General features: G+C 38.3%; 1 protein-coding gene across 1 annotated transcript in view; it reads right to left on the bottom strand.

Moving 5' to 3' along the window:
* LOC143254110 (neprilysin-2-like) overlaps nucleotides 1–15,202 on the bottom strand; it is a 91,968-nt gene extending 76,766 nt beyond the window's left edge. Inside the window, exon 1 of the mRNA XM_076508898.1 lies at nucleotides 14,971–15,202. Coding sequence (XP_076365013.1) covers nucleotides 14,971–15,035 — 65 coding nt within the window. The 5' untranslated portion in view covers nucleotides 15,036–15,202. The remainder of the gene's footprint in view (nucleotides 1–14,970) is intronic.
* Between the last annotated feature and the right edge of the window lie 1,171 nt (nucleotides 15,203–16,373).

The following is a 16,373-nucleotide window of genomic DNA, read 5'->3' on the forward strand; positions in this document are numbered from 1 at the left end:
AGAAGACAATGTTACAAAGCAATACTGACACCTAAGTCATATGTTTATCTGTTTCAGCGCAAAGCCACATGGGGCTATTTGTTGTTACCACTGGTGGGAATCGGAACGTGAATTTTAGCGTTATATATTCGGTGGGGGGGGAGACCATCTAGCATTCTAGCTGATCAACACAGTCTTAACTTCTCTTTCCGGATACTTCAGCAGCGACGTTTTTCTCTCAGATGATTTAAATCCTTATCCGTTCACCCCCCCCCCAGTAGTACAGCAGCATGTCTGCGGACTTACAACGCTAGAAACCGGGTTTCGATAGCCATGATTGGCAGAGCACAGAGTGCCCATTGTGTAGCCTTGTGTTTAATAAAAAAAAAAACTGCTTCTATCTTTATAGCCCACTCAGAAATAAAATTATGTTACCAGAATCTCGAACAGGCCCTTCCAGATGAATACATTACAAACTGATTTGTTTCTGAAACGGTAGAGAGCCTGGTTTGTTTGTTTGTTTTTTGAATTTCGCGCAAAGTTACACGAAGGTTGTCTGCACGAACAGTCCCTAATTTAGCATTGTAACGCTAGAGGGAAGGTATAAAATGGTGCAACACCACCCACCGCCAACTCTTAGGTTACTCTTTTACCAACGAATAGTGGAATCGACTATATTATAACGTTCCCACAGCTGAAAGGACGAACATGTTTGATGTGACGGGGACTCGAACTCTCGACCCTCAGATTACTAGTCAAGCACCCTAACCACCTGGCCATGCGTGGCCTTTTGGTGTGTGTGTGTGTGTGTGTCTGCGTTTTATATCCGTGTAGAATAGGAATCAATCAGTCGAACGTTTTGTTTGTTTGTTTGTTTATGTTATTTCCTCATTTCTCTTCTGCCATCGAGTAAAATTCTATCGAATGTCGGAATCGTGAGATGCCTAACACTCTAAGACAAACAAAGAAGCGACCTCTAATGATATTAAATTATCTTGTTCGTGACACCGTGAACATTCCATAGGTTGAAAAATAATTGAAGCTACCATATACATTCACGAACTGTTCCCGTTCACTCTTGATAAATTGCCTGAAGGTTTGTTTTCCGGTTTATTCCAAATCATTATTGCCTGAAAGATTAGTTTCCTCGGATCTTCCTGACGTAACGATACAAAAAAGAAAAAGAAACCCGTGACTTGAATTTTTAAAGGAAGACTGACCTTGGAAGATTGGATGATAGAAGCGTCGTTTTATTTTATTTTTCTTCAGAAAGAGAAATTTTTTTTTCTTCTACAGATTTGCGCACAAAAAACATCAAGAATTACCATAGCAACCACAGTACTCCTCCCTCCCTCCCCCAGTTTCCGATACAGACGAATACGCTTATTTAATCAGATGGGACAATTAAAACAGTGTATTAAAATCATCCGCCAGTGGAGTCGTGCCCATCTATGGCTCAGTTGGCACGAGGCCACCGTCTTCAGTACACTCTGATTCCAATAATCCTAACATTTCTGAGAACACAGTGTGTGCAGTCTTTTTGTTTGAGTTTTAACACAGTTCTCACTGAAGTATGACATTCTTGGTTGAAAACATCTAAGCCTGCATTAGATGACATTCCGGGAAAGTTGAAAATTCGATCTTTTCTTCCAAATACTACTGCATAACGGCGTGATTTTTGAACATATAATAATGCAGGACCTACGTACCTATTAGCAAAATAACAACGTTTCTTTAAATTTCTAGTTGGAAATTATAGCAATTCAGTAATTCCGTTTAGAACCTATTGCAATGGATCTGGCATCACCAGCTTGTTAGGAGGCGCTCGACTCGCGGTCTAAGGGCGCAGGTTAGAAAACCCGTTCCACCAAACATGCTCGTTCTTTCAGCCGTGGGAACGTTATAATGTTACGGTAAACTATACTATACACTGGTAAAAGAGTAGCCCAAGAGTTGGCGGTGGGTGGTGATGACTAGCTGCCTTTCCTCTAGTCTTACACTGCTGAATTAGTAACGGCTAGCGCAGATAGCCCTCGTGTAACTTTGCGCGAAATTCAAAAACAAAACAAACACTGTAAGATTTACTCACACAAGCTCTCCTGCTAGTACAGCGGTAAGTCTACGGATTTACAGCTCTCAAATCATGGGTTCGATTTCCTTCGATGGGCTCAGCAAATAGCCCGATGTGGTTTTGCTGTAATAAAACACACAAAACTACATACGCAGATTAACGTTGCTTGACATGAAGAAAATAAGAGATTTTTCTTATCTTTCGTAATGGTACAACCTGGTTTCTTGGACAGTAAGCCTAAGGTAAGGGTTAAGAAGTCAGGCTTAACAAAGTAGAAAATTTGGTATTTCATATTTTCTGTGCTTATGAATCGTACTTGTCAGAAGAAAAAACTAAATTGCTATTTTACAACTAAAAAAATTAACATTCGAACTACTGAAATCTAGAATAAATTTTAAAATAAGGTAATACGCATACATACGTATAGTACTCAGTATATACACTCCTTCGGCGTGGTACGACAGTGCGTTGTTAGCTTTCGTTGTAGGTAGTTAGAAATTTACGCCTAGTGAATGACGCGTGAAGTTAATATTTGCTCTTAGTTCTGGGTCTTTTATAAGGTTTAATGAGACATACATCTTTCTCTATACCACTAAATATTAAACCAGATATATAAACGTTTCAAGAACCAGGTAAAGAAAATAACAGATATGTACAATGGCAGTGATAACACCTTTTTAAGATAAGACATATGTACTGGTATGTTTCTCTACTCTTAAAATGAACAGTGTGTGTTTTCTTATAACATAGCCTCATCGGGCTACCTGCTGTGTCCACTGAGGGGAATTGAACCCCTGATTTGAGCGTTGTAAGTCCGTAGACTTACCTCTGTGCCAGCTGGGGTCCGAAAATAAAGAAGCGTCAGAAATATAAGAAAAATCAAGGTTTAGTAGAGATGGTAAACATTAGTGTTAAATCAATAAAAGACACGAACCGATGATCAAGAGATGTTGGCTGGTTATCGTAGAACAAAGCCAGATTGGGCTGTCTGTTGTGGGAAATCTGATCACGGATTATAGCGTTTTAACTCCGTAAACTGCCGAAGGTAGGTAGGCTTAGAATGGACAGGTGGTTAGAGCGCTCAACTCATAACCTGAGGGTCGCGAGTTCGAATCCCCTCACACAAAATATGCTCGCATTTTCAGCCGTGGTGGTGTTAAAACATAACGGTCAATCCCACTATTCGTTGGTAAAAGAGTATTTTAAGAATTGTCGGTGAATGGTGATGACTTGCTGTCTTCCCTCTAGTGTTAAACTACTGAATTAGGGGCGTCTAGTGCACACAGACATCATGCAGATTTGTGAGAAATTAAAACAAACAAACCTAGCGGAGAGCAGAGAACCTTGTGCAAATGTTATGAGCTAAGCAACAAACCGCCTTCAAAGAAGCAGTGTGCATTTCTAGTTGTTGCCGTGTTAACCTCCGTTTAACGTGTTAAACAGATGATAGAAAAAAAAGAGATAATAAAAACAAAGATAGTGTTATGTTTCTGTGACCTCTACAACCTGAAATATAAGGTCAAACGATCTTCGTCATGCTTACTACGTAATATTCTAGTGTTTTCATTTAACTTTCAATTTCATCGGATTATCAACTCTTATCTCAAATTCCACAGAGGTCGCTTTGCTAAAGCTTACTTGCCCACAATCACGTCTATTTCCCGTCAGTTTACTTGTGCCTGCTAAAAATGACACTAGCTATCAGAGGACGTAAAGAACATCGATAAGGCAGTCATGAAAAACGAACAGAAGTTATAGTATTATTAAACGATAACCAGTCCTGGTGTACCTATCATGACTGATTTCCACTCCGAAATGGATGCTTCACGAACTTCATAAATCTTGTAAGCCGACAGGATGTGTAATAACCACTATTGAAGTTGTAAGTGCGTTAATACCAATCAGATGGCAAATAGGAACTCATAATAAAGCATGTTCATTAAACCTACAAGGTCATTATCCGTACTGGAATTCAAATAATTTTAACGCATTATGAATCATCTGTTGTGACACAGAGCTGAGACGAGCTGTTTGGGACGAAATTTAACTAAAACATTTATGACATAAAACCGTACTTGTAATATACGTAAGATAATTTTCTAAAACACTTGTGATGTAACAAAGCATTTTCAATAAAAGTGTGACAATTTACTATAACACTTGTGAGATAAAACATCTTTGAAATAAACGTGTTTTGCTTTTATATCTGATGAAACAAAATATTGTTTATCATTGTTATTAAATACTTGTTTTGATTTTGGAAAATTCTTCACTATTATGATTTTCTGTCTTATTTCTGCTGCACTTCCTTCTTGGCGTTTATTTTGAATTCGAGGCATTTTGCCGATACCGAATGTATGCACTGTTTGCTGTATTTCTATAACTTTTTCCTCAGTTCAGGTTCTAAGTAAGTTTGTTTGTTTTTGAATTTCTCGCAAAGCTACACGAGGGCTATCTGCGCTAGCCGTCGATAATTTAACACTGTAGGACTATAGGGAATGCAGCTAGTCATCACCACCCACCGCCAACTCTTGGGCTACTCTTTTACCAACGAATAGTGAGATTGACCGTTACTTATAACACCTTACGGCTGAAAGGGCGAGCATGTTTGGTGCGACGGGGATTCGAATCCACGAACCTCGGATGACTGACTAGTCGAGTGCCTCAACCGCCCCGGCCATACTGGGCCTTATTCCTTAGTTCAGCTAGCTTATATAGAATGACGCTATACACAAGTGTTTTAGGCTTAGCTGATATGACTGATATTATTAGTGATTTTTATCATAGTTATTATTTTCATTCGATATGTTTATTTTTTTGTCTAATATTATTTTGGGGATATCTTAACAACAGTTATGTTTGTTATTGTTGTTGTCCGAGCAGAAACTTTAAACAAGGAAGTTATTTTGAACGTACCAGTGCTACGAGAACTCAAAATAAACGATAATTTTGATTGGACGACTAAACTGTCAGGTCAGAGACCTCTAGAAGTCAGGTAGAGAGTCCTAATTTTGAACTATTGACCAGAGAGACAAAATGGCACCCATCGCCACGAGCCTGATATTAAGCCGACAGTTTTAAACGTTGCTGAAAAATGCACGTGCTAAGCAGCATGGCTTCAAGCAAACACGCTTTTCAAGTGCTCCACACGAAGGAAGTACTGGTCCGAACTTAGTAACTGGGTTTTGTAAAAAGCAGAGCCGATAATGACCTAAAAACTCCTATTTCAAATAACTGCGTGGACAGTGGCCCATTTACTGATTAATTCGCTATGCTTCCATGTACGTCGCGCATCAGCTGTCATTACACAACCAACTTAGTTCTTTTGGACCTTTTTTTAGGGTTACATAAAACAATAAGAATCTGGTATATATATATATATATATATATATATATATATATATATAATTTCCGAAACATATGACCACTAAGGTGACTTATGTCACAGTAACGATATTTTGATTTTTTGTTCTCTTTTAAAGATGAGGAACAAATTTGATAAACGTGTCTCTCTAGATCTCAGGTCAGTAACCTGCAGCACTTACTTCATTTACACAAGCCTATCTGTACGACTTCCAGTTTCAAGTGTTTTAGAACGATATAAATATATAATGGAATCTCGCGTGGAGGTTCGTAATGATTGAATCACACTTTTATTTCCTCTTGGTATGATAAACGAATTATCTTACATATTAGATTATTTAGTTATTAATTTAAAATCTAATCTAATGATTTATATTAAATAAACAGCACGATTTTGAGATGGCAGTATTTTTAGTAGCTTAAGGTTTACATCTTTAAGACAGAGTAAGTGAAATATGTCATAAGAAAAGCTTGAAGCTTTAGTAGTTAGCGTATAAAGCTTTGGATAAAAGGTCCTAGGTTAGAGCCTCAATGTGCCGCTGAACATGCTTCGATGTTAAGACTGTGGAGACAATGGCCATCCCTGCTATTCGATTAAGAGTACCCTTAGAGGCGGATTGCGCTGCTCATTGGTTTTTATTTCTCTGATTGCCAGTTCTAAGTTAGGGATGGTTATACCTAAACTTTCGAACCTTACATCTTGTCTTTTAGTTATTGCGTCGCATTAGGAACCACTCAAGTAAACAATATTAAAGATAATTGGAATCAATAATTTTGACATGAAATAACGTTGACAAAAATTAATTCATTAACAATGTTCTTCGTGACTACATCAGCCAGGTTTAGGCTTAAAATATAATATTTTGTCATGAGTTTCTTCAAGGCCTAACCCCCCGCTAGTACAGCGAAAAGTCTACGGATTTACAACTCTAAAATCAGGGGTTTGATTCCCCTCGGTGGGCTCAGAAGATAGCCCGATGTGGCTTTGCTATAAGAAAAAACACACACACACAAGGCCTAGCATTCACTAGCTTAGACCTAACCTCCATGTTACACATTACTTAACCTATCTTAACGTTGACCTACACGTTATGTGTTGATATATTTCCTTGCGTATTAGATACGTGTATATCATACTTAATAAATAAATGTATACATATGTGTATATATATATATATAACAAAATGTACTGTTTTATTTATAACGTCAGGCTAAGTGCAACTCAGTGTGGTGCGTCATAAGAGTGATAGTTATATCCCAGTATTTGATCTGGCAACAGCAGTCCAAGAATTGGTGATAGGACGGCTATGAGCAGATAACCCTTTTGTAGCTTTGAGAAAAATTCAACAAACAAACAAACAGAAATATATAATGTTAACTTTCTTTAAAAATATAATTGTGCTTAGTTCAATTGTATGCATCTGCATTGAGACATTTACGAAATAAATGATCGAACAAGGCTGATTTATAAAAAGAATGATTGGTCAAAGTTTATTTGTAAAGAGTAATGATTGGTCAAAACCAATTTATGAGAGGAATAATTGATCGAAGCTGGTTTATGAGGACTGATTGATTAAAGTTGATTTATGAGAGGAATGATTGCTGATGGCCAATTTATGAGAGGAATGATTGGTCAAATTTTATTTTTAAGAGGAATGATTTGTCAGGGCCAGTTTATGAAGAGGAATAATTGGTCGAAGCTAGTTTATGAGGACTGATTGGGTAAGGTTGATTTATGAGAGGAATGATTGGTCAAGGTTTATTTGTAAGAGGAATGATTGGTTAAGACTGAAGATGACTAATTCAGGGGTTCCCAAATTAGGAAAGTGTCGGGGAGATACAAAATATACACTACTGTTTAGGTACTTGGTATTTACAAATTAATTTGGTGGGTCCTCAATTAAGATGTGGAATGTTCTTGTTTTGAAAGACCCGCTGGGTTCAGCATAGTGAATAAACTGAATGAGATTCAGTCTAAAATAAAACCTTAAGTTTCTGGTTATTAGCATGATGAACAGTCATGTACAGCGTTTATGGTTATTATGACTTTTATACATAATAACAATTAGTCTGAGGTCATCGCCTAAAACGTTGTTATAGAACTTGTTTACAGTGAGCAACAATAATTCTTCGCAAACGATACGAAGGTGGGTTATTTGTTCACACCCCTCATAACTCATGTGCTATAGAGTAATGAGAATAATATGTAGACAGCACTCAATTAACACTGAAATACTGTGTCTAGGCCCCACCCCCTGTGACTCAGTTATAATTCTGAATAATTGCAATACTAAGATCAGGGTTTCGATACCCGTGGTGACCATGAGACAAACAGCCCAAACAGACAAACAGCTTTGTGCCTAACTGCAGTAAAATAAGGATGGTATAGTTCGTCTGCGCACCTTCTCAGCACAAAACGGTTTGAGTTATCAGCGTATGTTGGGTGTGGCGTCCCTACATACTGAATCCGAAGATTTATGGTTTGTGACCTGTCACTACAAACAGATGTGTTATAGGAGAAATGACTAAGCCTTATTATTCGATAAGATAAGAGCAGCTGAAGAGTAAGAAGTGGGTGCTGCTGATTAACTGTCTACTCTACCAGTACAAAGTATAGAGAGCTATATCTCGGTTAGCCCTGTACGAAGTTCGGAAATAAACAAAGATTTAAGAACGTTGCTGCCTACCTCCCCCTTCATTGGCACAACGGTATGTCTGCGTAGTCACAACGCAAAAAAATGGGTTTTGATACCCGTGGTGGAAAAAGCACAGATGGCCCATTGTTAAGTTTTGTGCTTAATTTCAAAGAAACCAAAGCACAGTAACGTTGTTCCCGCGAAGTTCCACGTGAGTTTGTTCTCTTGTTCACTTCAGCATGAAATGTTATTCAAAAGTTTGTACTTCAAATAATCGCCAGGCAATATGAGGGTCGCGGGTTCGAACCGCCGTTCCACTAAACATGCTCGTCCTTTCAGCCGATGGGGCGCTATAATGTGACAGTCAATCACCTTATTCGTTTGTAAAAAAAAAATTAGCTGGTAAAAGAGTAGCTCAAGAGTTGGCGGTGGGTGGTGATGACTATCTGCCTTCCCTCTAGTCTTACACTGCTAAATCAGGGACGGCTAGCGTAGATAGCCCTCCTGCAGCTATTCGCGAAATTCAAGCCAAATAATCTCTAATTTTTATCGCTTTGCTTCAGTGTTAATTACGTCACTTTATGTGAGAAAGTTTCGAATTATATTTTAAATTTTAAAAGACCTGTTATATTCACATTTATCTGTACGTTAGCTAAAACCTCGGCACGAAACACTCACGGTTCATATACAATCATTAAATGGTTTGTTCTACTTTCAAGTAATTTTTTATATACTATGTTAGACAGGTAGTAGAATTGCTACACGATCAAAATACGACAAGGTACATAAAAGCTTCGAGTACGTATGTACCAGACACTTGGAAGTGTAACAAAGCATCCACATAGATATGCGGGTAATTTATTCTTTTTTTTTCCCTTCTTTTTGTGGGACATACATGAATTAGAGTACGTACCTAGAAAGAGACAGGTTTCTATGCAAATTATATCTGTGCACGTTGGGAAGGTTGTCATGGAAGCCACGATGTTGGACTACTCGGACGGATCCCCTTATAATCTTCCTTCAGGTGGCTCACAGTAACACAGCAGTAAATCTGAAGGCTTACAATGCTAAAAATCGGCTTTCGATACCCGCAGTGTGTAAAGCACAGCTCATTGTGCAGCTTTGTGCTTCACTACACTCACCAGGTGTTTGGTTCGTTTTTAAAGTCCGCGCAAAACCAACTCGAGGGCTGTCCGCACATTACGTTTGAACTGAAAATGTAAGAGGGAATATAGCTAGTCAACAAGCCTTCCGTCAACTTTTGACCTATTCTTGTCCTATCGAACATTAGGGACCTGACCGTCAGTTTTATAATGGCTGCCAAAGTACGGAGGTCGTTTTCAGGAAATCGAATCATGAAACGAAGATCTTAGAACCCACAGTTCGGATACGTTGACCAATAGGACACACCCGATCCAACCATTCTTTAGAATGCATAATTAGAGATTGCTAGTGAAATATGACGAACTATTTAAACTGCAATAATATGACTCAAAGTTTCGTAATCCCTGAATCGCTATATGTTGAAAAGCTATAAATCTACCAGGTGACAAAAGACGGACGTATTTCTGTTATTGTTGGTCATTTCAGTGACTCATTAGAAAATCGCATAAAACAAGCTAAACAAATATATACGTGGCCTGATACATTTATTCACCACACAAACACTAATACTGCCACGAATGGAGGGGGGGGGAGGTGCTCTGGTTTTTGATTACATTTTCACGCGCGCGTGGAAGAACCTTAAGAGTGATACGCTACAGAATTTTTCAGATGACATAATAACTTTGTTTATTCTGGACATTATAGTAGGTAATTACATTTTGTATCCTGAAGCGTTGTCTAAAGACTACAGCGCCCTCATCCCCACAACAACATACACAAAATGACGTCATGACATTTTTATGGTTAACAGAACGGATCAAGTTCGTTCGACATAAATTTCTAAAAGCATTCACTGCAGGTATCGAAACTCCGTTTTTAGCGTAACATTATAAGCCCTGAGACTTATTACAGAGTTCGCGGAGGCGTGATCAATAGACATTACAAAGTGACAAAAAAAACCTCAGTAATTACCAGAAAATTCAAAAGGTAAACTTCATATAATCAGCAGAGCCTGGTAATGAAACTGGCTAACTGTAACGTTTGTTTATATTTTTTAGGCCTGCGGGTCTCAGAAAAGAAAATCCTTTATTGAAGAAATAAGAAATTTGTATTTCGTAATTATTTACCTCTGCTACAGACAAATATTTCCAGTTCTGGTTAATCGGTTGGTCTGAAGGCTCGTAATGTCAGAAACTCTTGTAGCTTTGTGCAAAACAACATCCAAGAAAACCAGTTCTGGAAGTTGTTGGAAGTTTAATTAAGTTGATTCTTAGGTTTAGTAAAATTGAAAAATTTTGTTTTAATTTCGCGCAAAGCTACACGAGGGCTATCTGCGTTCGCCGTTCCAAATTCAGCAATGTAAGACCAGAGGGAAGGCAACTTGTCATCACCACCCATCGCCAAATCTGGGGCTACTCTTTTACCAACGAATAGTGGGATTGACCGTAACATTATAACGCCCCCACGGCTGAAAGGGCGAGCATGCCTGGTGCGACGGGGATTTGAACCCGCGACCTTCATATTACGAAAAACTGAGAAAGAGCTCGAATGTTCTCGAAAGATCTCAAGACTGTTAGTACTTTGTAAACGGTCTCGAATAACGGAAGTTAAAGTGCCTCCCTAAGAATCTGTTGAAAGATCGTGGGCTTACAACCCTAAAATGTGAGGTCTGGTCCCTACAGTAAGAGCAGCGCAGATAACCCATTTTGAAACTCTGCACTAAGTGATAAACAAAGAACTCAGATTAGAAGCAATATTCTCAGACTACATTAATTCATGTTTTAGAGCAAAAGATATCCAACACCAAATAAAATATTTTTACAAAATCAGACCTCCGAGTTCTCGATATTTCTTTATTAACGAGAACATTACATTATCTTGATAAGGTTAAATTCACTGTTGGTCCCCTGGAGGTATTCAAAACCTGTAGAAGTAAACTATGCATTTACCAAGACTTAGATTATATTTCTCTCACCTCTGCTAGTTTGAAGTTTACTTTACGGCATTTCATACGTATATATCAAATTCACCACTGCACGTTATACGACTGTTATTTTTTATCCATATTAAAAAGAAAGAATTTTTTTTCTACTCATAGTTTAGAATCTAGCCACAAGTTTACAAATTTCTGATCACGTGCGTTTTGATTTGCATGACAAACGAATCAGTTTTCCATCTTTTCTGTAGAGTCCTCGCCGGTTTGTATGTCTGACCATTGCGATTAATCTCGGAGCATTTTAATCTCTCTCGGTTATAGAATCTAATTTTAAAGCTTACCAGCTTCAAGCCGAGTGATTTATTTCTTGAACGCTGGAAAGAAGCCCCACTAAGACCGCGGGCTCGACGTCAATTATTCATCATGCACTGCAGTGAAGGCGAACAAGTGATCTATGGCAAACCGTAAAGTAATTGTACATTTTAGTTGTGGTGCACGAGGCACGTTGAGTAAGCTACGCTGTTACACGTGCCTGCGTTTTCTTGTAGTTTAATATTAGTTAATATTTGTATTTTTATCGCTGAATAGGATATTTATGTTTCGCTATTGTATTTCCCCTCTTTTCTTTTCTGTATGTATTAAAATAAGAATAACTTGTATGTTTATGTCATCTCTTGGTATTAAACGTTTCATGTAACTGTATCATGCATTAATGTTATTCTATGGCCTACGCATAACGTGGCTTCTATATGGATATTGTAATAAAGTATCACTTTAGTTTATTAGAAAGCAAGATAACCGATTTCTTGGTTTTTCGAGTTCACCTGTAATTTCAATTTTGTCTGCTGGATTTTGTACAAAAGTTACTCGAGGGCTATCTGCATTAGTCGTTCTTAACTTTGAATAGAGAGCCTACAGAGATAAGACTGCTATTGAATATCGCCTACCGCCAACTCTTGGGTGACTCTATTTGAATAACAGAGTTGATCGTTAAGAGCGAACGTGATCGGTGATGGGATTGAAATTCGCAACACGAAGTGCGAGACGAGCGCCCTCTAACAACCAGATCATGTCAAGCTGGGAATGGAACTCGCGACATGAAGATTACGAGTCGAGCGCCCTCTAACCACTAGGCCGTGTCAGGTTGAAATTGGAACTTGCGATATGAAGATTACAAGTGGAGCGCCCTTTAACCATCAAGACATGCGAGGCTGTAATTTCAAAAGAACTGAATAACAGAATGTCTTTAACTACGACGGACATTTTCGAGACAACTCCAGATTCCAAACACAATAAGTACCTCAATTATTCTAGCCTTGATTATCTTCTGAGACATTTCCATCAACGTCAAGACGGTTCCTTTAAATCTCCTCATAGTTGAAAATAATTTTCTCATGAAATGATGGAAAAAAAATCACTAAAAAAAATCACCAAACATGCTCGCCCTTTCAGCGGTGGGGACGTTATAATGTGAAGCTCAATCCCACTGTTCTTTGGTAAATGAGTAGCCCAAGAGTTGGCGGTGATGAGTAGCTGCCTTCCCTCTAGTCTTATACTGCTAAATTAGAGACGGCGAGAGCAAATAGCCCTCGTGTAGCTTTGCGCGAAATTCAAAACAAACAAAAAACAGAACAGCACAAACTAATTCCAAGGGGAAAATTATGATGGTAGAAACTAATACCGAGTGAAAAGCTACAACAGTACAAACCAACTCAGAGTGAAATGTTTGGAGAGAGCGAGCTTTCTAAACGAAAAAAAAATTAAAAAATGGCCCGGCATGGCCTAGCGCGTAAGGCGTGCGACTCGTAATCCGAGGGTCGCGGGTTCGCGCTCGCGTCGCGCTAAACATGCTCGCCCTCCCAGCCGTGGGGGCGTTATAATGTGACGGTCAATCTCACTATTCGTTGGTAAAAGAGTAGCCCAAGAGTTGGCGGTGGGTGGTGATAACTAGCTGCCTTCCCTCTAGTCTTACACTGCTAAATTAGGGACGGCTAGCACAGATAGCCCTCGAGTAGCTTTGTGCGAAATTCCAAAACAAACAAACAATCTAAACAAAATAGGTAATTTCTTCTTTCTTCCTTAAAGCATCTTACGCCTTTTCTCCAAACCCCCACCCACTCTCCAACGAAAAAGAAAACAGAAACTCAACTACATCAAACCAACGCCACCAGACGTTGTTATATCACTACTTTTTAGCTTCCTTTTGAGAGTTTGCGAGCTTAATAAATTATTTTCAACAGTGTACAAACGTTATATCGTTAGCCCATTTTATAATTTATCTGCAGTTTTAGAGATTTCCAACTGTGTTTGAGCTCGGCTTCTCGAAAATTGTCTACATTTTTAATAGGGGTTTTTAGTGTTAAGAAAAATGTTTTTTTTTACATCTCTAAACCTCTTTCTAGGTACTGTCACATTTCTTTGTTCTTCAGCACAAAGAAACGAAATTGTTGTGGCCATCACTGGTATCGAAACCCTACTTTTAACATCAAGAGTTCAGAGACTTACTGATAAACGAGGAAAAGTGAGATCGGATTATTTGTTTGTTTCAGAATTTCACGCAAAGCTACACGAGGGCTATCTGCGGTAGCCGTCCCTAATTCAGCAGTGTAAGTATAGAGGGAAGACAACTAGCCATCACCACCCACCGCCAATTCTTGGGCTACTCTTTTACCAACGGATAGTGGGATTGACCGTGAAATTATTTCACCCACCCCCGCTGAAAGGGCGAGCATGTTTAGTGTGACGGGGATTCGAACCATTGACCTTAAGATTACGAGTCGAGTGCCTTAACCACCAGGCCATGCCGGGCTGAATAAAAAGTGAGTAAACAGCCGCTCACAGTGAGAGAATTTTGACAGTTAAATTTGCTGTCTTTTGTTTCAAGTAACTGTCACTATAGCTAATTAGGATTTTTTAACGTCTAGTATATGTGGTTCGAAAGAGTGAATTTATTAAAAAGTAACGTGCCATTCAAAAAAGAAAGAAGACTGATGCATTCTGTGATACTAGTTTATTATATATTAGTTAAACAGGTTAAGCACTATTTTCTCTCTCTTTTATGCTACTTTCATGAACATTTTCTGCTATAATATTTCATATATATATGTATATATCCATATTTATTATTTTAGTTTTATTATATAAAGCTTTTGTTTTGTTGTTTTTTTAATTCTGCATTGGTACCTTGATATAGATTTAAGGTTAACATAAGTCTCTTTAATTAGAAAGCAAATATAATTATCCATAGCTGACTGAATCCTACAAGGTATTACTGGGATTATGTCCGAAAATATTACTAACATCTATCGTACTCGACTGACGAAACAATGCATTATTCCAAGTCAGAATGTAAGCAGGGTATATTAAACTATCTGTATTCGTTACTAGGTTAAACACGGTGACGTCACAGCACATTAGGACGGTTATTCAGGCAGATCTTTTCGAAGATGAAACATAAAAACTATTGTATTCAAGGCATCAGTTATTCCAGTACACATTCTTGTTTGTTTTATCTTTAGATTGGCCCCTTTTAATATTTCTATTATTTGTTTTTATAAATATTAACTTCACAAGAGTGTGTTCATTCGGAAGCAGTTTGTTGAAAAAAACATCAAGGGACCGTTCATGAATTTCCAAGTGTAAGCTCTCGTCCTCTTGAAGCATATACACCAGCTACTCGTCAATTTAAACATGAACAAAAGATGAAATAAAGTTTTTAGATATATTTTTGCACATTTAACTGTTTCGTCTGTTGTGTTTTAAGAATTGCCTGAATGCTAAGCAGTATATCTACCCCCCCTAATCCCTGATGTGGTTAATGTGCTGGAAACATTAACAGAAACAAGTTTGCTCGATAATGTGCATTAGCAACAGTTTCTCACCTGAACTTCTCCGTCTCAGCTGTGCTCGTGAGCGTGAGCTGACTCTGCGTGACGTTAACCGGCATATCTGCAGAAGCGTTGTGTGTCTGTCGTGTTGTTGCAACTGTTGATGTCCAGGTGGGATTTGAGTTTTACGCTCGAGGGGACTACTAGCAGCTCGTAGTCTCAGGGTGCAGCTGTATCACGACCGATCTCTCTCTCTCTCTCTCCTTCGCGATGTCTCTGTTCGATCAGGCATCATGCAGCCTACTTTGTGATGGTCCCGTGGCTCCGCCCTCGTGCTGAGACGAATACGATTGGTTACGGCAGAAACAAGTAGCGAAGCATGCAAAAAAATCATCCAACTGCTAGGTTACATGTTCGACAGCAACAATATTAAAATGTTGTATCACCTGACATCTAGGTGTATGTGTGTGTGCGTGCGTTTAAAATTCAGCGAATTTCGTTCAGATTGTGAACAGTCACCTGCGACAACACAGAAAATATCAGACATAGTAATGATTTGTTTTCAATTTCGTAAATCTCCAGATGGGACGGCAGGAAGTCCACGGAACCACAATTCGAGGTTCAATCCCCGCAGCAGTAAATAACCCAATGCGGCTTTGTTCTATAAGAATAAACCTCGTGCACGTAATACAAATTTCATTCTATACATCGCAATAACATTAAACGTCTTGGGAATTACTAGTTTCAAAGGTTTATCCAATATTTATATACAGATTTACGTAGTCAAGTATTACACTCGAGTATCACAGAAAGAGGAAATGGCACAGTGTTGCTGTGTTGTTCGTTTTATAGTGAGCGTGTAAATGTTGTAATGAAAGCAATAAGCCCAAAAAGTGATAAACGTAAAAAAAGCAATAATTTATCTATAAAAATTATTATTCCTTAACAGATATATTTTTGTAAGATAGATGGCACTAGTGAGGATATAGAAGCTAACCCTAATTCTCAAGAAATAAAAGATTTTTGTGTTTGTTTGTAATTAAGTTCAAAGCTACACAATTGGCTACTTGTGTTCTGTCCACCACGGGTATCGAAACGGATTTGCATAGACAACCGTAGTGTAGCTTTGCGCGAAATTCAAAAACAAACGAAACGTGTTTCTAGCGGTGTAAATCCACAGACTCTGCCACTGGAAGGAAGGGGTGAAACAAACGAATCAACATCATACTAAAACCACCTTACGTATGGAAGTTTTAACTGAAAACAAACAAACATAAGAGCGTGAAGGTAACGTTAAAAATACAGCAGTTCTTTAACCACAGTACGTTTGTTGTTTAACCACTGTACGATTGTTATTTAACCACAGTACGTTTGTTGTTTAACCACAGTACGACTGTTATTTAACCACAGTACGTTTGTTGTTTAACCACAGTACATTTGTTATTTAACCACAGTAC

The sequence above is a fragment of the Tachypleus tridentatus genome, chromosome 6 (assembly GCF_004210375.1).
Source record: "Tachypleus tridentatus isolate NWPU-2018 chromosome 6, ASM421037v1, whole genome shotgun sequence".
NCBI classification, from domain to species: Eukaryota; Metazoa; Arthropoda; class Merostomata; order Xiphosura; family Limulidae; genus Tachypleus; species Tachypleus tridentatus.